The 21456-nt window shown below is 49.4% G+C and overlaps 1 protein-coding gene across 3 annotated transcripts in view; it reads left to right on the top strand.

Moving 5' to 3' along the window:
- The window catches only part of ULK4 (unc-51 like kinase 4), a 649532-nt gene that overhangs the window by 65845 nt on the left and 562231 nt on the right, over positions 1 to 21456 (top strand). For all 3 annotated transcript variants that reach the window (XM_066584674.1, XM_066584676.1, XM_066584675.1), the window contains exon 17: positions 19565 to 19643. In XM_066584674.1, the coding sequence (XP_066440771.1) occupies positions 19565 to 19643 (79 nt within the window). The remainder of the gene's footprint in view (positions 1 to 19564; positions 19644 to 21456) is intronic.

Raw genomic sequence — 21456 nt, 5'->3', positions numbered from 1 at the left:
TACTATGTTACTATGTGTCAGGGGGCCGGGTACTTTTGTTATCCTCCTGTTGCTTGTTACTCGCCTCCATGCCCTCAATAAATTCAGGGTGAGGGGGGATGCCCTCTGTCCTTTCCATTCTATTTTCCTTGGTACCCAGAATGCGCCTCCCAGGTTTACGCTGTTCTGCTCTAGTTCTAAGGTCACCCACGGTTTTTTGTTTGGATGGTGCAGTATGTCCAGGATACAGTTCCCAACTGTTGCCTTATGGTATAATTCGAGGTCCGGAAGACCTGCCCCCCGGCCTTCCTGGGGCGTGATAAAATCTTATAACTTATTCTAGGTTTAAGGCCTCTCCACACAAATCTAGCTAAGGCCCTCTGCAGTTTGATGAAGAAGCTCTTAGGGATGTCATAGGGTATGGTCTGGAAGACGTAGAGGATTCTTGGTAATATATTCATCTTAAGTGAGTTGATTCTCCCGAACCATGATAAATGTAACTTGGACCAGACTTCCAGCTCTGTCTCAAATGTAGATAATAATGATTTAAAGTTTAAGTCAAAGGTATCTAGCGGGTTGGCTGGGATGTGTATACCTAAGTATTTTAATGCGTCGTCCCTCCATTTAAAGGGTAGGGACTCGCTTAGTCGGGTGGCCTCTAAGGTTGGCAAGGATATGTTTAGTATCTCGGATTTTTGGGGGTTCATTTTAAAATTACTGAGTTTCCCGTACCTTGCTAGTTCTGCTATGATTTCGGGCAGTGAGGTGTCAGGGCGCGTTACATATACCATGTACCTGATTGCACAAGCTTAAGAAGAAAATAAAGCAAGGAAAAATCATTTAACGTGTCCGGATACCTATGTATCCACTGTCACGCGTTACATATAGTAGCAGGTCGTCTGCAAAGATGGATCATTTAAGTTCCTCTCTATTCCCCGTCATCCCCCTGATGCCTGGGTTCTCCCTCAAGGCCATTGCTAAGGGCTCCATCGCCAAAATGTATAAGAGTGGAGAGAGGGGACAGCCTTGCCTGGTGCCATTCCAAATCTGGAGAGGTGCAGACAGTAGGCCGTTGACCCTAATCCTTGCAGAGGGCGCGCTGTATAGGGACATTATCCAAGAGAGGATCCGCGGGCCCAGACCCACCTCCCTCAGCATCTGTTCCAAGAAGGACCATCTCACCCTGTCAAACGCCTTCTCAGCGTCTATTGCGAGAAGGCACAGGGGGATGCCTAAGTCTCGAGCTTTATTGATCAAAGATATTGTTTTGATCGTATTGTCTCTGGCTTCTCTGCCAGGGACAAATCCGACTTGGTCTACATGGATGAGAGACGGGATGAGGGGATTTAGTCTGTTTGCCAGGATTTTTGCAAATATTTTAAGATCGCTGTTTATGAGGGAGATGGGTCTGTAGTTTTTACAGTAGTGAGGGTCCCTCCCGGGTTTCAGGATTACTGCAATGTCGGCCTGCAGGGCCTGGGGGGGGGGGGGGGGGGCAAATGGGCAACCCTGAGATACCGCGGTAAAGGCTGCTAGCATGATCTCAGACAACTGGCTCCCGTGGGTTTTATAAAATCTAGGTGTAAACCCGTCTGGGCCAGGGCTTTTCCCTAGTTTCAGGTCCTGTATCACCTGAGTCAGTTCCTGGGGGGAGAGGTCTTCTTCAAGTGCCTCTGTCTCAGGCTGCGGGATAGTTACTTGTGTATGCTGTTGGAGGTACTGAGCAGTGTGTTCGTTTTGGGAGTGTCCTTCTGTCTCCTCAGGGCAGGGGATATTATATAGCTCGGAATAATAAGCCCTAAAGGCCTCAAGGATCTTACTCGGGGCGTGGACCTCTACTCCCGAGGAGTCTAAGATAGACAGAACGTTTGTCTGAGGGGCCCGTGGGCGAAGAGCCCTCGCTAGCCACCTCCCGCTCTTGTTGCCATACTCGTAGCAGCCCGCCCGAAATTTATCTCTAATGTGCAGAGTGTGCTGGTCAAGTATGGCTAAGATTTTGTCTGATGTTGGTTATTTCAGTTAGTAGAACCGCCGATTTCTGGAGTTTGTTGGCTGTCTCGTGCGATTCTAGTTCCTGGAATAACTGTTTAAGTTTGTGAGATCTTTCCCGCTTGAGTCTCGAGCCGTGTGACATGAACACCCCTCTCGGGGTGCATTTTAACGCCTCCCACTTAATGGGTGCTGGGGTCGTGTCGAGTGAGTGTCTCTCTAGAAAGGTCTCTATTATCCTGGTTATGTCAGCCGAGAATGCGGTGTCTTTAAGTAAATTGTCGTTCAGTTTCCAGTTGTAACCTCTATATTCCTGTGTAATGGAGTTAAGTTCTCCCAGGATCGGGGCATGGTCAGACCAAATGAAGTGCCCTATGGAGCATTTGGGGGGTCCGTCAAGTAGTTTGTGGGAAACGAAGATGTAATCAATTCTGCTGTACGTGTTGTGTACTCTCGAGTGGCAACTAAAGTCTCTGTCGGCCGGGTGGAGTGATCTCCACAAGTCAACAAGATGTAAACTCACCAGCATCTTCTTAAGCTTCCGTATGGTCGAGTGCGGGACCAAGGAGCGCCTGGAGGAGGTATCCTGATGCGGGTCCATGGGGGTGTTGAAGTCGCCTCCTACTATAATCAACGTATTTTCGGCGAACTTCGACAGTCTCTTGAGAGCCCTGGAGCCGAAGGACGCCTGCCCCTGGTTGGGAAAGTAAAAGTTAGCGAGAGTATAAATTTCATTTAGCAATTTTAGTTTTAGGAATATGTATCTTCCCTCTTCCTCCTTTTCTATTGCCAGGATCTGAGGCTTAAGGGATCTATGGAATGCTATGGATACCCCTCCTACTTTACGGTTTGGATGGGGGGCATGATACCAGTATGGGTAGTATCGATTATGACAACTAGGTATACTCGTAGTAGTAAAGTGGGTTTCCTGGAAAAAGGCTATCACGATTTTCTTTTTGTGGAGGCTATATAAAATTTGATTCCTTTTACCAGGACTATTGAGGCCTCTAGCGTTGTAAGAGCTTACTGTCAGTGATGCCATCTCTTGCCGTCTGGAGGGAACATCGCCAGGGCCCATGAACAAGAAGTCCCCTGGTGTGGTGAAGGTAGACCTTGTGGGACAGGGGTTGGAGGGGCGGAGAGACTAGAGGGAGGAAAAATAGGGTATAGAAAAATAAGCAAGACAGATGTAAACATGTTGAGGTGGGGTCTTGGGCCAGGGAGACCCCGCCCCGTTAAGTAACAATCACGTAGCAAATAAGGCTACGGAAATAGACTAACAAAAGTTGCAGCAACCAGTACTGCTGGCCTAGATTGGGGGAAACTGTACCAGAATATCAGGCTTCAGCTACCCCCAAACCCCGGCATTTGTATCAGGACCCAATGAAGGGTATATTTCGATAAAGGCATCCATGGGCGTTGTCAATAGGAACTCCGCCAGTTGCGGCTAGGAGGGAATTACTAGAAAATGGGGTTGCGAGGAGGAGGGATTCTCCCTCCTTGGGTTAATGTTTCCCTGTAGGGCCTGCCAGGTGCCAAGCTTCTCTCGGGGGCAACGGGTCCGGGGAGCTTACTTTAGGCCAGTCGGGGATTGCAATCATAGGGAGTTCGAGCTTGGCCAGAAACTTTGGGAGGTCCCCAAGGCCTCTGAAGATGGCAGTGCTTCCTCCTTGTCCTGCTTGTAGCTGAAAGGGGTAGCCCCAGCGGTATGGGATGTTCTTCTCTTTTAGTGCTGTCAGCACAGGGCGTAGTGCTCTTCGTAGCTGGAGGGTTCTTTTTGACAGGTCGGGGAGCACCAGGAGGGTATTGTCCTTGTATGTTAGAGGGCCTTTCTCTCCGATTTTCCGTAGTAATTCCTCTTTTTCTTTATAAAAATGTATTCGGCAAAGAACCTCCCGCGGTCTGGCCGGGTCGGAGCTTTTTGGGCCCAGGGACCTGTGGATCCTGTCAATCTCTACAGGGTTGTCGCTAGATAGGTTGAGGATGCCGTTGAAAGACTTTGTTGCCCACTTTTCCAGGCGGGCTGGTTCTACTTCCTCACTTAAGCCGCGAATACGGACGTTATTTCTTCTGTGCGGTTTTCTATATCGTCCAATTGCGTTAATATGTTAGCGATCTGTGAGGAATGGTCTAGCAGAATATTGTGGAGTTCGGTCTGCACTACTTCTGAATCAGCAACCCTGTGCCTGATGTGCTTTATTTCGGTTTGCAGTGCTTCGATTGCTTGCGTTTGCGCGCTCGCTGCTTTGGTCAGCAGGGCGTCTATTTCGTTTCTGGTGGTGATGCTTCTCAAGTGCGCTTTCCAATCCTACGAGTCTCTGTCGTCGTTGTCTGCCTCTGAGCCGTGTATTGAGGTATAGTTTGTGTGGCCATGATTTTTGCGGCTCTTTGCGGGTGTAGTTAGTGTTAGACTGTTAGTGTCTCTAGGGCTCCCGCAGGGGGTATTTCCAGGGTCGTCTTGGGGAAGGGGTTCATAGGGGTTTTCCTTTCCTTCGCACGCTGCTGGTGGGGTAGGGGTGGGGGCTTCTCCCCCTTGGGCCTGCAGGGTCTGGTGCATTGCCTTACTCCCCTCCGTCTGCTGTGGGCCAGGGCTCCTGTTCCCCAGGTCTGTGTCAGTGGGCGCAAGATGCTGATGCGCTCCCTGGGTCCAGGTGGCCACCCCTGCTTCCCTGCTTGCCCCCTTTCGGGTTGCTTTCTGTCCCGAGGGATCTGGGGAGGTACCTTTGGTGTCTCTGACTGCGGGTGGCCTCTTGGGAATGGCGGCGGTGGGCGGGGCCTGTCGCACGACGCTCTTTAACGTTTTGGGCTGCCTCTGTGGCTGTGGGGATGTGTCCCTTCAGTCCCAGGGGTCTGCTGGGCTGCTGCGGGTGCCCTGAGATGCGGCAGGCTGCAGAGAAGTCTTCCCTGGGGCTCCGGTGCCGAGCGGGGGTGAAGCTCCGCCCACCTTGCCTAGCGGCGGCGCCATCTTGGAGCTTTGGGCCACTTCGGCAGGATGCCGATATATGCGTCCAGGGGCCCCAAATCTCCGGCGGTCGTCACCCAGTCTCCTATCTTCTTTATGCGGCTCATCGCCTGGATTGTGCGCCCGTGGATGCGGTAAGAGTGGGTTATAAGACGGGGTCCGGCGGGAGCCTGCTGCAAATGCTGCCTACTGCCTCATAGCTTTGGCCACGCCCTGGGTAGGGCTTATATTTCAAGCCCACTCAAATCCCAAAAAATCAGGGTAGGGCTTATTTTCAGGATAGGTCTTATTTTCTGGGAAACACTGTAGTAACATAGTATGCTAGGCTGAAAACAGACATATGTCCATCCAGTTTAGCTTATATAACCCACAATGTTGATCCAGAGGAAGGGGAAAAAAAACCCTAATGAGATATTTAAGGGAAAAAAATTCCTTCCTGAGTTCAATCTGGTAATCAGAATAATCCCCGGATCACCGACCCTTCTGAAGTTATTAATGATTATAACCTGTAATATTGTATCGCTCAAAAAAGACGTCCAGCTCCTCTTGAACTCTTTTAGTGAGTTTACCATTTTCACATCCTCAGGCATAGAGTTCCATAGTCCCTCTGCTCTTACAGTAAAGAACCCCTTTCCTCGAGATGTAGAGAGCGCCCCCTAGTTACAGTCCTGGGTATAAATAGATAATGTGAGAGATCTCTGTATTGTCCCCTGATATAGTTATTAGGTCCCCCTCAGCAGTCTCTTTTTTTCATCTAAATAGCCCCAATTTTGATAACCTCTCTGGGTATTGTAGTCCGCACATTCCATTTATTACTTTAGTTGCCGCCTTGGTACCTGCTTAAGCTCTGATATGTCCTTCTTGAGTACCGGTGCCCAAAACTGCCCAGAATATTCCATGTGTGGTCTGACCAGTGACTTGTAAAGAGGAAGAACGATGTTCTCGTCATGTGCCCCTAGACCTCTTTTGATGCACCACATGTTCCTATTTGCCTTGGCAGCAGCTGCCTGACACTGGTTGCTCCAGTTAAGTTTTACAGTTAGCTAGAGTCCCCAAGTCCTTTCCATGTTCGTTTTACCCAGTGGATTCTCATTTTTTATTTTTTTTTAAAGGAACTCTTTATTTAGCCAAAATAATTAACAAATAGGCAGAGGCAGCGGGCACAGCAGGTGCCCATCACAGTGATACAACACATTGCATAAATACAAAAACAACATCATTACCCATGTATATGCGTACATTCCTAGGAAATTATATTTTAGCTAGGTCATAGTGAAAAGTCCAGAGACCGAATGGAACAGGAGAAAAGAAGAAAAAGGATGAACAACTGGAAAACACAAAACCACCCTTCCTCCCCTGAAAGGATAAATGTAGCTTAAGGGAGGTCAAGCAGGGGTGTCCCTCAACCTAATTTTCCCTCAATACCTAGTCTAGTGCTCCCGTTGCTGTTGCAGGACAATTCACCCAGCCACCCCAGATCTTATTACATTTTTTTCCCGGCGTCATCCTGACGGCAGACATGGAGGTTGCACCTTGACCTCGTAGGGACAGGAAGCAAGAGACTTTAAAAGGCTCCTCCCGTCTCCCATTCACCAGTGCTTCCTGTCCCTACAGGGACATGCAAGAGGAGCTCCCTCCAGGGAGCTGCAGGAAGACAGCTGGGGGAACGGTCCATAGGGCTGTTTTCCCCCCTCACCCTTTTCCAAGCAGGCTGACTGGAGGGATTGACGGTCCACAGGGCTGCTTCCCTTCTCATCTCCCCTCCGGAGAGTCAGCGCGGTCCGGGAGCACGGCGGGCCACAGGTCTGACCGCCCGGGGTTCACCACCGCAGCGGTCGGAGCGGCGGACCAGAGGTCCTTGAGTCCCCTCCTTCCTCCTCCAGCTTGGGGTTGTTTTTCAGCCGGGGAGAGCGGCGGGCCACAGGCTCAGATGCCTCTCTTCTCCAGGCATGCCGGCGCGTCCGCACGCGGCGTCGGGGGGGCGGAGCTAATGACACGGCGTGACGCGGTGACGTCAGACGCCGTCAGCTGACCCGGAACAGCGGGAGATTTGAAAATGGAGACCCCCCCCCGACAAGCTTCCACTGACAGCACACCTTCAGAGAAGGATTTATCTGTCTACCTGGTTCTGTCTGCGTTTCTGCATCATGACTACAAAGGAACCAGAGATGGAAGCCCTGCAAACTGTAAGTGTTACTTGTTGCAGGAATGTTATGCTCAGGGATTTAGCATTGTGTGGGGGTTTTCCCTTATGTGCATGCATGTATATTCTGCAGGACAGGGAATCCACTCGGTCTAAACAGGACCTAAAGGAAAAACACAGGAAAGGCGCTCTGTGTCTTTAAAAAAAAATAAAAAAATAAAAAAACTGGACGAGGCATATAAAAAAGCCGCTATGCCCCGATTGTACCTCCAAGTTCCTTACGGATGAACAGGCTGCATTCAGGGAAGATATTATATCCCTGGTTAGAGAGGAGGTCCGGGCATCAATTTCCAGTCTTCCCCCCCCCCCCCCCAGCTCAGCGGAAGGAAGGGCCGCTAAAAGGGCGAGCCACATACCGCTAACGAGCTCACAGTTTGAGCAATCCCGGGGCGACTTGTCAAATGGCGAACTCTTTGACCGTCCCCCTGACGCCAGGGATGAGAATAAAAAGTACTATTTCTCATCTGGGGACCTGGTTGACCTGATCAAAGCAGTCAGGGATACAAGGAAGGTCGAGGATGTGGTCGAGCCAAGGTCCGTACAGGACGCCGTGTCCGGCGGGCTCAGACCAAGGAACCGCACAGTGTTTCCGGTTAATGATACCCTGAAGAAAGTAATCACGTATGCGTGGGCTGCGCGTACAAACACCTCTATTTGTCCCGCGAATATAAAGAGAGACTCCGCTTTGCGGAGAAAGACGTGAGCATCTACGCACGGTCCGGGAGCACGGCGGGCCACAGGTCTGACCGCCCGGGGTTCACCACCGCAGCAGTCGGAGCGGCGGACCAGAGGTCCTTGGGTCCCCTCCTTCCCCTGCCACAGCTCGGCGCAGTGGTTTCAGCTGGGGAGAGCGGCGGGCCATAGGCTCAGATGCCTCTCTCCTCCAGGCATGCCGGTGCGGCCGCGCGCGGCGTCGGGCACAGGTGGCCATAATGGCCAAAAAGACAGCCCTGCCATTCAAGGACTCCTCTCATCTTAAAAACCCGATGGACAGGGTCGACGCCTTGACGAAACGGGCCTGGCAAACAACGGCCTATACGCTGAAGTCCAAGGTCGCAGCGACTTCTGTGGCAAGGTCGATGTTCCTCTGATTGGGGGAACTCGACGACCAGATTAAACAGAAGGCCTCTAGAGATGTGTTACTGGAATGCATGCCTCTACTTAGATCAGCAACAGGCGGTCTGGCTGAAAACATGGAAAGCAGATACGGCTTCCAAAGGAAGGCCGTGTAACATCTCTGTTTCATGGCCAGCACATGTTTGGCGCGGACTTGGAGGAGATCCTAAAAAGAGCTACCGACAGGACCCGCAGTTTCCCGGACCAAGCAAGAACGGGATTTCCCCACAAACCTCAGCCATCCTTCAAGCCATACCGAGGCAAAGGAAAGACGGGGTGCTGGTCCTACCCCAAAGGAGGCAGGAGTAAAACAAAAACAACCCCTTCCCCTGTAGGCGAGTACCAGGTGGGGGGCAGACTGTTGAGCTTTCCCGGCCCCCACGCGATCCCCCGCCCTGCAGGGTATCTTTAGAAATGAAATTTCTAAGGTGCTACAGATGGGGGCGGTAGTCCAGGTCCCCGCAGTAGAACAGGGCTTGGGGTTCTACCCCTATTTCTGATCAAAAAACCGAACGACAGTTTCGGATGATCCTTAATCTGAAGGGCCTGAACAGGTTGATTACCTACAAAAGGTTTAACCATCAGGTCTGCAGTAACTCTGATCAAAAGAGGGGACTTTATGAGTACCGTCGATCTAAAGGACGCGTACTACCACGTCCCAGTCCTGTCGGAACATCACAAGTACCTGCGGTTTGCCATCAGGATGGGCAGCCGTGTACACCATTTTCAATTCCAGTGCCTACCCCTCGGAATTTCAACGGCACCCAGGATATTCTCTAAAATAGCGGCAGAGATGGTGGCGCATCTCCATGTGGCAGGCATAAACATTGTCCCATACCTGGACGATTTGCTGGTAATGGCATCCTCGCCGAAGATCCTCAAAGAGGATACCAGCCGAATCATCTCCCTATTTCAGAGACTGGGGTGGATAGTTAACTTCCCTAAATCTAGTCTTCTCCCCGAGACGCGAAAGACCTCCTGGGGGTACAGATAGACTCAGTGTCTCAGATCTTGTCTTTGCCTCCACCCAGGCAGGAAAACCTTAGGCTGGCAGCGCAGAAATGCGGCCAGAAGAAACAAATAACGATTAGGGACGCAACGAGGCTCCTGGGCCTCATGACCTCCTGTATCGGCATTATTCCTTGGGCCCAGGTCACTCAAGGACGCTACAGAGAGCCACCCTGGGCAAGTGGGACGGGGCAACAACCTCTCTGGACCGCAGAATGCCCGTGTCATCAGCGGTCACAAGGTCCCTCCGCTGGTGGCGGTCAACTGGCAACCTAGAGGCGGAGTCCCCATGGGTGACAGAGCCCTTCATCTCCGTAGTCACCAACGCAAGCCAGCCTGGCTGGGGAGCACAAGTGGGGCAACGTTTGCTCCAGGGCAAATGGGGTCCGACATTGCATGCCTAGACCTCAAATTCCAGAGAGCTTAGGGCCATCTGGGAGCATGTTAGGATCTTCTCGGATAACGGGACCGCCGTTTCACTTATTCACCACCAGGGAGGCACCAGAAACTTTCACCTGCTGAAATTAACAGCCCCGATTTTCTAATGGGCCGAGTCCACGGTACAGTCCTGACAGCGGTCCATCTCAAAGGATCCCAGATCCTGACAGCCGACTTTCTCAGTCAAAGAGGCCTAGACCCTGGGAATGGTCTCTGAATCAAGAGGAATTTCGTCTCATTACAGAAACCTGGGGCAGTCCACAGGTGGACCTGTTTGCGAGCAGCAAAAATTCAGAATATCCCGGCTATTTTTCCCTAGATCCGAGGGACAAGTCCGAGGGGTTAGACGCTTTTTCCCATAGTTGGGATTTCAGTCTGGCGTACGCCTTCCCCCTCCCCCATACACCTGATCCCGTGAGTTCTTCAGAAGGTCCAGCAGAGCAACATCACGCTGATCCTGATCACCCAACACTGGGGAAAAAAGGGCATGGTTTCCGGTGCTCCTAAAGCTCGCCATCTCGGAGCCAATCCGCCTTCCATCCAGGAAGGACCTTCTAGCGCAGGGCCCAGTTCTTTGCCCCAACGTAGAGAGACTGAACCTCGCAGTGTGGATATTGAGGAACAGACGCTAAGACAAGGTCTGTCCTCCAGAGTTATCGCGACTCTACGCCAGTCCCGAAAAACCTGTAACCTCAGCTACTTATAATAAGATCGGGGAAAAAATTCTTCTCCTGGAGGGGGCTGGAGGTCTCCAATCTTGACACTTTGGTGGCGGAGATTTTGGACTTCCTCCAGATAAAAACCTGAGACCACGAACCCTGGAAGTACAGGTAGCAGCGCTCTCAGCCATTCTAGACCAACCTTTGGCGGATCATAGACTGATCCGCAGGTTCATGAAAGCGGCAGAAAGAATGAGGTCAGTTAGCCGTAGTACAGTTCCCCCCATGGGACCTGAACCTAGTTCTCCAAAGCCTCTGCAAAGACCCCCTCAACCTATTGATCAGATTCCGATTAGGTTCCTCACGTTTAAAACTGTGTTCCTGGTAGCTATCACAGCAGCAAGGCACGTAAGCGAGCCCCAGGCCCTATCTTGTAAGACGTCTTACCTATTAAGCCAGGACGATAGGGTCATACAAAAAAACAGACCCCCGTTTTTCTTCCAAAGGTAGCCTCAAAATTCCACAGACAGCAAGAAATTATTCTCCCATCCTTCTGTCAAAATCCCCAAAACGATAGGGAAAGAGACTACCATAGCCTGGATGCAAGGAAGGCCATTCTATGCTACCCAGAGCAGACATTATCCTTTTAGGAAGGCTGACTGTCTTTTGTTCAATTTCAGGGGCCGGGCAGCGGAAGAGCGGCTTCTAGGAGATCCATTAGCCGCCGGATAAAATCCACCATCCAGCAGGCCTACTCCGTCCTGCAACAGCGCTATCCCGGAAGGACTCAAGGCCCATTCTACCAGGGCAGTATCCTGCTCCTGGGCAGAGAGGGCTATGGCGACGCCAGACCAAATCTGTAAGGCAGCCACATGGTCCAACCTGCACACATTCGCAAAACATTACAGGCCGAATGCGGACCTCTCCTCCGATCTCTCTCTTTCGGGAGAGAGGTCCTGCAAGCAGTGGTCCCTCCGTAAGAGTTAATTTGGTATACTCCATGTCTGCCGTCAGGATGACGCCGGGAAAAGGGAGTGAATTTCTTACCGAAAATTCCTTTTTCCCAAGTCATCCTGACGGCATGTATTTCCCTCCCAAAAATTCACACGTTTATATTAACGTTTATGCGGGCACGAATCTGTAGCCCAGACGCTCCTATGTTGGACATTTCCCTTCATGCGGTAAATTTGTGCATATTTCCTGTGTTTAAGTCTGGGTAAGCTACCCTCTTCTTGTTTATGTTCAAATGAAACTAACCATGTTATTTTTTTTCGGAGCAAATAAATATCTTCCTTGGTTAACCACGACATGTCCATGTAAGTAATTTAGAAGACACTGGTGAATGGGAGACGGGAGGAGCCTTTTAAAGTCTCTTGCTTCCTGTCCCTACGAGGTCAAGGTGCAACCTCCATGTCTGCCGTCAGGATGACTCGGGAAAAAGGAATTTTCGATAAGAAATTCACTCCCTTTCAGGTATCCCCCCCATATATGTCAGCTTGTACATTGGGATTGCAGAATTTACCACCTGGACCCATGCATTCCTGGTCGGCCTCCCAGGGTGTTTTCAGTTTAATAAAATTACCTTTTTGGCATAAAAGAGTAGCAATTTATATAACAAGCGGGTTGCTGCAGCTACTGGTAGGTCTCCAACAAGCCCAAGAGACACACCCCAGGATGTATGATCCTCGGGACCCCCAGGTGCGCTTCCATGAATGTGAGAATGTCCCTCCAATAGTCTTGTAGGACGGCACACTCCCAAAACGCATGTATGACAGTCCCATCCGCAACCAGCATTGTGGGCATATCACTGAAGGGAGCAGACCCATAACATGAAGCCTGGAGGGACTATATGCAGTGCAAGAACTTGACCTGGATGAGCCTGTCCCTAGCACTAATCAAAGGAGGACCAGAACCCCTTAGGATGTCTCAATCTTCCCCCAATAACAGATCAAGGAAATCAGCAACCCATTTCTGCGTGGCCTTCTCACTCAGCTGGGTGAGATGTTGCATTAAATGGGCATAGAAACTAGACAATTGCTTAACAAGGTTGCACATCTGCGCCAAGCCCTCAAGCCGTGACAGAGGCAGTGATATGGATAGTCCCCCAAATTGGGCCCTGACTACATCTTGCAGCTGGTAATATCTAAAATAGGAATGCTCAGGCAGGTCATGCATTATCTGCAGCTGCATGAAGATGTAGAACTTACCCTCACAGACTATGTCAGAGAGGACGTTAACGCCCCAAAATCTCCAAAAAACAGACTCCGAGAAACATCGCAAATGCAGCAGATCAGGGTTATTCCATAAGTGGGTATGTGGGGACCACGTAGTTCTCTCATCGGTAGACAACCAATCGAGTGTTACCAGTGCATGGGGACAGGCAGGGGACAATAGCAGATGAGCAGCTAGCCAACAGCACCCCCCCCCCCCCCTTAAGCTCTGAGCAGGGCCCACCACTCTGCGTCCAAGGCCCACCGCTAGATTAGTGTACATAACCATTTATAACCACCCTCTGCTTTCGATCACTGAACTTGTTACTTACCCACATTCTCATCCAGACCATGCATTCTCATTTTATATACCAACCTTTTATGCACGATATCCAGATGCACAAGATCCAGTGACTCTCCCCAGTTGAGTCTAGAACTTACCTCCTAGTAGAAGCTGATCAGGTTGGTTTGACAGTAGCCATCTCTCATAAAGCCATGCTGATACGAAGTTATACAGCCATTTTCTTTGAGCTGCTCCAGGATAGAGTCTCTTAGAAACCCTTTAAACATTTTACCCATAATACAAGTTAGACTTACCGGCCTGTAATTTCCAGGTTCACTTTTTGACCGCTTTTTGAATATTGGCACCACATTTGCTATGCACCATTCCAGGGGAACAGACCCCATCACTAAAGAGTCCTTAAGTATAAGAAACAAGGGTCTGTGTATCTATTTTAATCTTTTTAAGATGGCTCTGCACTTCTTTCTAGGTTAGACTGGTGACATTTAGTGGAGAGTTTACATTATCACTCTGCATCTCATCTGACATTTCATTTTCCTTTTGTGAATACACTGCAGAAAAAGCTATTTAATAGATTTGTTTTCTACTCCTCGCCCTCTACACTTTTGCCTACATTATTTAGTAAAGGGCCAACACTTTCAGTATTAATCTTTTTACTATTTATGTAGTTAAAGAACACTTTAGGGTTAGTTTTACTCTCTGTCTCCATCTTTGCTGCTTTTATCTACTTTTTATGTAATTTATTGTTTTCCTTTTAGGTTGTTAGTGCTCCTTCATTGTTTTCTTGTTTTAGTAGTTTAAATGTTTTATTTTTGCTTCTTATGGCCCCCTTTACATCTTTATTAAGCAGCATTGGTTAATGGCCCTTTTACACAGGCCGACAGTCGGGCAAACGACTGCACAAGTGCTGACCCCACCGCTGAGGTCGTTAGCGCTCGTGCAGAGCATTTTCACTGACAGCCTTCACCGCTGGTTTGCTGGTTTTTCGCTCCGCGCTTCATCTTCTGTGTGAAGTACTGAGTAGGGAGCGTTCACATAGAACGACAAGCCGCGATCCAGCAATGGTTTTTAAGTTTACTGAAAGTCAGCTTTAAAAACCTGTGAACAAAAAGGCCGCCTGCAGACGAGCGGGTCGGATCCGGCGGCGAGAATTCTCGCCGCGGGACCCGACCCGAGAGCCTGCAGTGACGAGCGCGTACTCACCCGCGCCTGGCAGCCCCGGCTCTTTCATGTGCCGGCTGCCGCGCAGCCGGCGCATGCGCAGACCGTAGCCGGCGGCCGGGTGAGTGCGAGCCCCGCACAAAAATAGGACATGCCGCGGTTTGTTTGCCGCACGAGATTTCGCACGGCCAAACCGCAGCCGTCTGCATAGGAGTGCGTATTGTAATGCACTCCTATGCAGACTTTCAGCGGCGGAAATCCTGCGGGAAATACCGCCGCGGGATTTCCGCCTGTGTGCAGGCGGCCAAAGTGAGTAATTTTTTGTGCATTTACTGTAAGGTAGGAACCTCTCACAGTAAGCATTTACACATTTCCCATTTATTGTTTCTACTCTTATCTTCGAGGACATTACCTCAGCCAATAAGGTAAAGGGCATCTCTGAGATGATCGAACTTTGCTTTCCTAATGTTTAGTATTTTGGAGCTCCCTGTTAAAACTCCCTTTTTGAAAGACAAGTGGAAATCTATTATATTATGTCACTATTTCCTAGTTGCCCCCAACCTGCACCCCTGTTATTCTGTTAGGTCTGTTGGATAATATGCAGTCTAAAATGGCCGTCCCTCTAGTCGGGTCCTGTACAAGTTGAGTTAGATAATTATCTTGAGTTATTGACAGAAACGGGTTACCTTTTATGAGCTCCGCAGGTTTCTGCTTCCCAGTTTGCGCATAGCAAAAAGTTGCCTATTTGCCTCAGTAATAGATTTTCAGTTCACTTTCTTCTGTTATATTTGGTGGCCTACATGAGGATTTTGTTTTTTTCCTCCATGCATTTCTATCCATAGACATGCCATGTGTTCATCTCCCTTCATATATCTACCCTCAGTGTTGCCCTGCACTCCTATTCCCCTTCTTACTGGAGCAGACGTCCCCCTGGTAGTTAGAGGGCATGTCGTGCTTTAGCGCAGTGCTAATCCTATAATGACATCCCCCTCATCTGCCAAATTTGCAAACTTGTTGGCATGTGCCAGTTCAGGACTAGTCTTACTGGGTCTCTTCCATCTATCCCTCCTTCTAAAGGCCCATTTAGACTGGACAAATGTCAGGCAAACGATGCCCAACACTCGTCCCCGCACATACTAGCTCTTGTGCTGCTGCACAGGAGCTAGTATCGCTGGCTCACAGCGGGGTGGCTACAGGAGATTTCTCCCCTCGTGCTCCCCCACCCCTCTCCATTGACTTATCATATTGGCTGTTCAGTACTGAACAGCTGCTATTTACACTGAGCAATCAGCTCATCGCCCATCGTTTATGCAACATAACATCCTGGGCGAAGAGCTGATCGCTTATTGTTCAGTGTAAATAACAGCCGTTCAGTACTGAACGGCCGCTATATTAGGTCAATGCAGAGGGGCGGGGGGGGGGGGGAGCGAGACGAGAGAAATCTCCTGCAGTCTCCCCGCCCTCCTGCTGGCCGCTTTGTGAGCGAGCCAGCACTACTAGCTCCCATGCAGAAGCCCGGGAGCAAGGACACACAGAGACGAGTGTTGGGCATCGTTTGCTCAACATTCGTCCCTTCTAAATGGACCATAACTGTCACCCAGCTAGCTGCCTGATCATCTTACGCTCACATACTACCATCCACCCACACCTCTGCCCCCACATTTTCCCTCAGTGAGCAGCGAACACCTTTTCATGGTGCCAGTGGATCTCAGTGTTGCAAGCTGCTCCTTTAGATCCAGCATCTGAGCTTCCAAATGTGCAACATGGTGACATCTCGTACAGCAGTATGCACCCTCGAATGGCTGTTCAAGGACTGTATACATGGTGCTAGATGTACACTGGATGGCATTGTTAGTCATTGAGCACATTCTAAATGGAAATCGTACAGATTAGATGAAAGTAGTAAATGCCAAAAATTCAAATGGATAAGCAGTAAGTAAATACAATTGACTCTTCCAAAGTCCCTGAATCTAAAGTCACTAATCCCAAGTCACACACTTAAGAAGATAGCCACACTCCCTCACCTCACACATTCACTTATGTTTACTTAGCATTTATCTGTAGTACTTCTGTTGCTTCTCTGTTTGGAAACAACACTGAAAGTTCCACAGATGCAATTTATCACATCCTAAATGAGTAAAGCCCCATTTAGACACAATTATTATTGTTCAAAATTCGCTCAAGAGCCATCTTTTGAGCAATAATCGTGTCTAAACACTCATCCATCGGGCACTTTTCGTGCACTATTCATTCATCACTAACTTTAAGCGAGCTAACAGTCAGGGATGAGCCTTATCAACGCCGCATGCTGAGTTCTCAGCGGGATACCGCTCATACAATTCTTTCACCAGGTATCCCGCTCTCAGCGATTGCTTCAAGGACAAAGCAGCTGTCAGCGCTCCTGCTGTTCTTGGAGCTATCATCTCAGCGGGATACCAGCTGATAGCTCTCAGAACAAAGCAGCTGTATGCAAGTGACAGCCCTCCCACTGTCTTCTGCATACAGTGTCCATGTTCATTTATATGCTAATAAACTGTTAAGTAGCTATTTAGCTACTTAAGAGCTTATGCAAAGTGATCGTTCAAAACTGTCACTCAAACTGCCATTTGTGCAACTTTTGAGCAGTCCTCTTTCTGTGTAAATGGGCCCTAGTTATTATTGTACCTTGACTCCACCAGGAAGTAGTGCTGGAGAGAGCATTGACCGCCCGGTGACGCCCCCAGTACCTCATTGGCTGTACAGATGGCTCCCCTGCAGGTCCTGGAAGCACCGTGTGATGCTGCTGTCCCAGCTCCTGGGCAACACTTCATCTTCCTGGTAATGCTGTAAGTCTGGCAGTTTCCCCGGGCGGCCCCAGAAGTAACCTCCGGCATGCAGCTGTAACTGTACTAGACTCTCCATCTGCAGGCTGCTTGTGCCCTTTGCCGCTGCTCCGTTTTCTCCCCACCGCCGGCGGCAGGACGTCCCAGCTCCCAGGCAACTGTGGTCCTCCCCGCTAATGGTGTCCGTGTCCCACACTTCCCGGGTAGCCACAGAAGTAAGCTCTGCGATGCACCGTAATGTGTCCCAGCCTCCCCGGCTGCAGGCTTCTTACCCCCTTAACCGCTGCTCTATTTTCTCCCGACCGCCGGCGGTAGCACATGCAGTTTATGCTCAGCCAGCGGCGGCATCACACTACAGTACCGCGATTCCATGCTCCTGCTGCTCCCCGGTGCCCGTCTGCCTTCTGTCGGCATCGGCGGCATCACATTCCAAGATTCTCGTGATGCATCGGCGTCAGGACACTGCTGTCTGGCCCTTCCCCGCTGATGCTGCTCCCCACTGTCCCTGGTTGCCAAGGGAAGATGGAAGGGGGACGGCTGGGTATTATTGTAACTTGACGCCACCAACAAGGACCTTACAAAATTCTGCCAATCCGGAGTTAGGGGTGTGATAGGGGCATTCCTGCATGCAAACCCTGTCAAATCTCTAGCTTCTCGGTGGAGTCAAGATACAATAATACCTGGGCCCTAACCCTGCTCCCAATTAATCACTTGTTCAAAGCAATGGAGACTGAAATCCACAAGAGAACTATATGTGCTTTTGAATGTAACAATGTTTAACCCTCCAATATACCCACACAATGTATTTAACCTCTAGGGGGAAAAAGACAACAGCATAACGTATTAGGTAAAAGATTACTATGACTTGATATAAAACAAATGCAAATGGAGAAAGATGCGCTCAGCAATTCCACTAATGCCAAATCACACACTTTAGAAAACTGCACACTTAGGCTGCCTGTCCACGGGCGGGTTTGAATTGCGTTCCCCACGGCGATAATCCGGCTGCGGGGAACGCAGTGAAAGCTCCACTCGCTTGCGGCAATTCGCAGCATGCTGCGAATTTACCGCGATTCTCCGCTGTCAGCCTATCTGCCAGATAAGCTGACAGTGGAGATCCGTCTGCCAGCTCCTGCTCCCAGGCGGCGGTATCCCGCAGCAGATCTTCACCGCGGGATACCGCAACGCCCGTGGATAGGCAGCCTTAGAATACAGCTCGCACACTCACCTATGTTTGCCTTATATAACCTGTATCTGTAATACATCTGCTCCTCCTCTGTTTGGAAAGTTAACAAAACGTTGCGCATATTAATAGCAGAGTTCGCCCCTTGCAATGTGTAGAGTGCAATGCACTGGAAATATGCAACAAAACCTGCATGTAAAACACACCGATTTTTGCCGAGAATTTCGCAGCAAACTCCCTGGTGAATCTGCAATGAATTTCTTCTGGTGTAGTTTATGGATGTTCCCTAAGAGGAGCAGAGAGAATGCTGACAGTCAGGAGCAGAGCTTTGTTGGATCTATGTCACATTCAGCAGGACAGCCAGCTAGATGAAGGAGTTGTGCTAATTCTGCAACAACAAAATGATAGGACATTTCTAATGAAGACAGTTTAAAAAATTGCTTATTTTGCATTTAGGAAGCAAATGGACGTGCAAAGGTGTCCATAGTTTTTAATCTTAGAATGTAGCTAAAAAGGATTTTCAATACAGAAGTCAAAAAGAAAATAATTTAACTGGATAATATGATTTCTGCAAGAAACAAAAAGCAAAACAGTTGGAGCTGTTGATGAATGTGTGGTCTTTGCTTACATCGCCATAGACAAAAGTCAACCACTAGCCATCAGATGGATGATCATTTAGTCATTTCAATTACTTTTAGCATTAAGCCTCCCTCACACAGATGATTTTTGTACAGCGTTTAGAGCTGTCTTTTCAGCGCTGCGCTAAACTCTGAACAACACTCCTATTTATTTCAATGGGGCTGTTCAAACAAGCATCAAAACGCAGCGTCTTGAACACTGTGCTTTGACTGCGATGCATGTTCTATATTTCGCTGTTTTCAGCTGCACGTCGCCCATTGAAATGAATGGGCAGTGGTTTCAGCACTGCTGAAAACGTGGCACAACTTGGTGCCACGTTTTTGGCAGTGCTAGCTGCACGACCAAAAAAAAAAAAAATCAATACACACTTAGCAGGTGTCGTCAGGGTCCCTACCGCTGCTCTCCTGACCTCTGTGTAGGCTGCCGGGCACTTGGCATCGCCGACAAAGCATCTACCGTATTGCTAGTGATGGGGATTGAAATCCCCACCTCCAGCAAGAGATTGGTCTGAGATTGCGGAGCGTAGATTTCAGGAGAAGGTGCATGGGCCACACAAGATGTGACAAAATACATTAATAGACTTGCACCTCTTTAATACATTTGGTGCATGTTACTCCAGAGACACTTGTCAACACGTGGTGGTCTTGGGTAAGTATGCTCCTCTGTGTTATACCAGGTTTCCCTTTTCACACATTCCTCTTCATGGCATCATGATACATGTTATACATAATGGTGTTTTACTCTTTACTTCTTCACTCTTGCTTTCTGTTATATGCTGTAGCATTATTTTGAGCCATGATGTTAAGAGTAACCTGGTCTTTTATCACTGAGGAGACTTCTCTAACTGACCTTACTAATTGTCGTCATTAAGCCGGTTTGTCTTCATTCTTACAGACGTACGAAGGTGGTGAGGGTCATCGGCTTATTGGCTGCACACACATCAGAGCTTAAAGAAAATGTTCCAGTCATAGAGGTAAATTTCATTCCAAAGGTTGCCGCTCGTTTAATTATGACCTTTTACAAAGAAAAGTTCTTTCTTCCAAGAATAACAATTTCAAGAACAAATATCAAATGGAAAAGCTATAGTTGTATTATTATTCTTGAAGGAGCCCTGTTACCACTGTGTTATGTCTACTGCTGGGCCTAAGGGAGTGTTGCGTGACAAAGGAATTCTCTTTTGGGTATTTCTTGTGTAGTGGCCAGAAGTCTATGTTGCTGGCCCCTCCATAACTGTCATACATGTAATGTCATTTGTAGATGCACTGTGCAAAGTCGTCTAGTCATTTTGTTATGTGTATTGTAGAGCTTCAGCAAGTGAGAGGTTAATGTCTGCATGAGACTGGGAGATGCCTGCAAATGTATCAATCTATGTCCTGTCATGTGGTATGTGAGAGATTAGAAGTATGAGTGATTTGGGTAAAGGCTACAGATTCAATTGTCTTCTGGGTTCCCGAGAGAGAGTGCCAGCCACATGAGGGTACCTTCAACCTTCATGTGGTGAAGAATGGAAGAAAGACATTGCATGGAGCCAACAGTGAGTGAGGACAAGTAAGGCCGCCTGCACACGGGCGGAAATCCCGCGGCGGGATTTCCCGCGGGATTTTCGCCACTGAAAGCCTGCATAGGAGTGCATTACAGTACGCACTCCTATGCAGACGGCCGCGGTTTGGCTGCGCAAAATCGCGTGCGGCAAACAAACTGCGGCATGTCCTATTTTTGTGCGGGGCTCGCAGAGCCTCGCACAGAAACGTCACTCACCCGGCCGCCGGCTCCGGTCTGCGCATGCGCTGGCAGCCAGCACATGAAAGAACCGGGGCCGCCGGGCGCGGGTGAGTACGCGCTCATCTCTGCAGGAGCTCGGGTCGGGTCCCGCGGCGGGAATTCTCGCCGCCGGATCTGACCCGCTCGTCTGCAGGCGGCCTAAGAGTGAGATTGAGAGTGAGCGAGAAGAGACAGCCAAGACCCCCGTGCAGAGGTACTGTTCTGTGAGGGTGTCTGTGGAGTGACTCTACCTCCATCCTCAAGAGAGTTCGCCTTCCAGGAGCGGTTCCTCTCAGATAACTGTGACTGCAGGACCGGTTTCATCCTGAGTTTCCTCCCTGACCTCTAGTCTTCTGTTTACCGGCACCAGTGTATTCTGGAGTGTATCCTGATAAAGTTCCCAAGTAAAGTTTTGCTAGGCTCTGACCGTTCCCAGGAACCTGAGGTACGTTACACATTTTGCGTCTCATTTATTTACCGTCGAGGGTCATTCTGGTGGGTAACAGAACGGTGGCGTCACCCGTGACGTTATCTCCTATTCCTATGTTTATTGGCCATCCCTCTCCTAGGGGTGTCCGGAGGAGGCTGAGCACTGTTGCGGCCAAGGTTACGTGTGTCCCTCCGGGAGGGAGCATGGTAAGTGCCCTCCCAGCTCCACAACGTATGCCTTGAGTCCGCAGTCACCCTACGGGAAGCTGCAATTGCATCAGGACCTGCACTGGTAATAAGCCATATTTAAAGGGAACCTGTCATATTGAACATGGAGTCCGATCCACAGGCAGCATGTTATAGAGAAGGAACAGCTTTTGGATTTCTATCCATTTTTTGAGGAAAAGTTATTAAGTATAGGTTTTAATTTATTTATTTATATTCCTGCTTTTTCTTGGCATAGGAGTCCAGTGGGCGGTCTTAACAGTGGTGGTCAGCCGTCCCTGCATACAGAGAGAGCTCTCAATTAGTGAATAGACCTGTACACTAGTCCTCTTAAGCCCAAAATGAGCAGGAACTAAAATTCCCCATTTTTT

The sequence above is a fragment of the Eleutherodactylus coqui genome, chromosome 12 (genome assembly GCF_035609145.1).
Source record: "Eleutherodactylus coqui strain aEleCoq1 chromosome 12, aEleCoq1.hap1, whole genome shotgun sequence".
NCBI lineage: Eukaryota > Metazoa > Chordata > Amphibia > Anura > Eleutherodactylidae > Eleutherodactylus > Eleutherodactylus coqui.
Note: the sequence above shows the minus strand (reverse complement) of the source record. Positions and strands in the feature narration are given on the sequence as shown.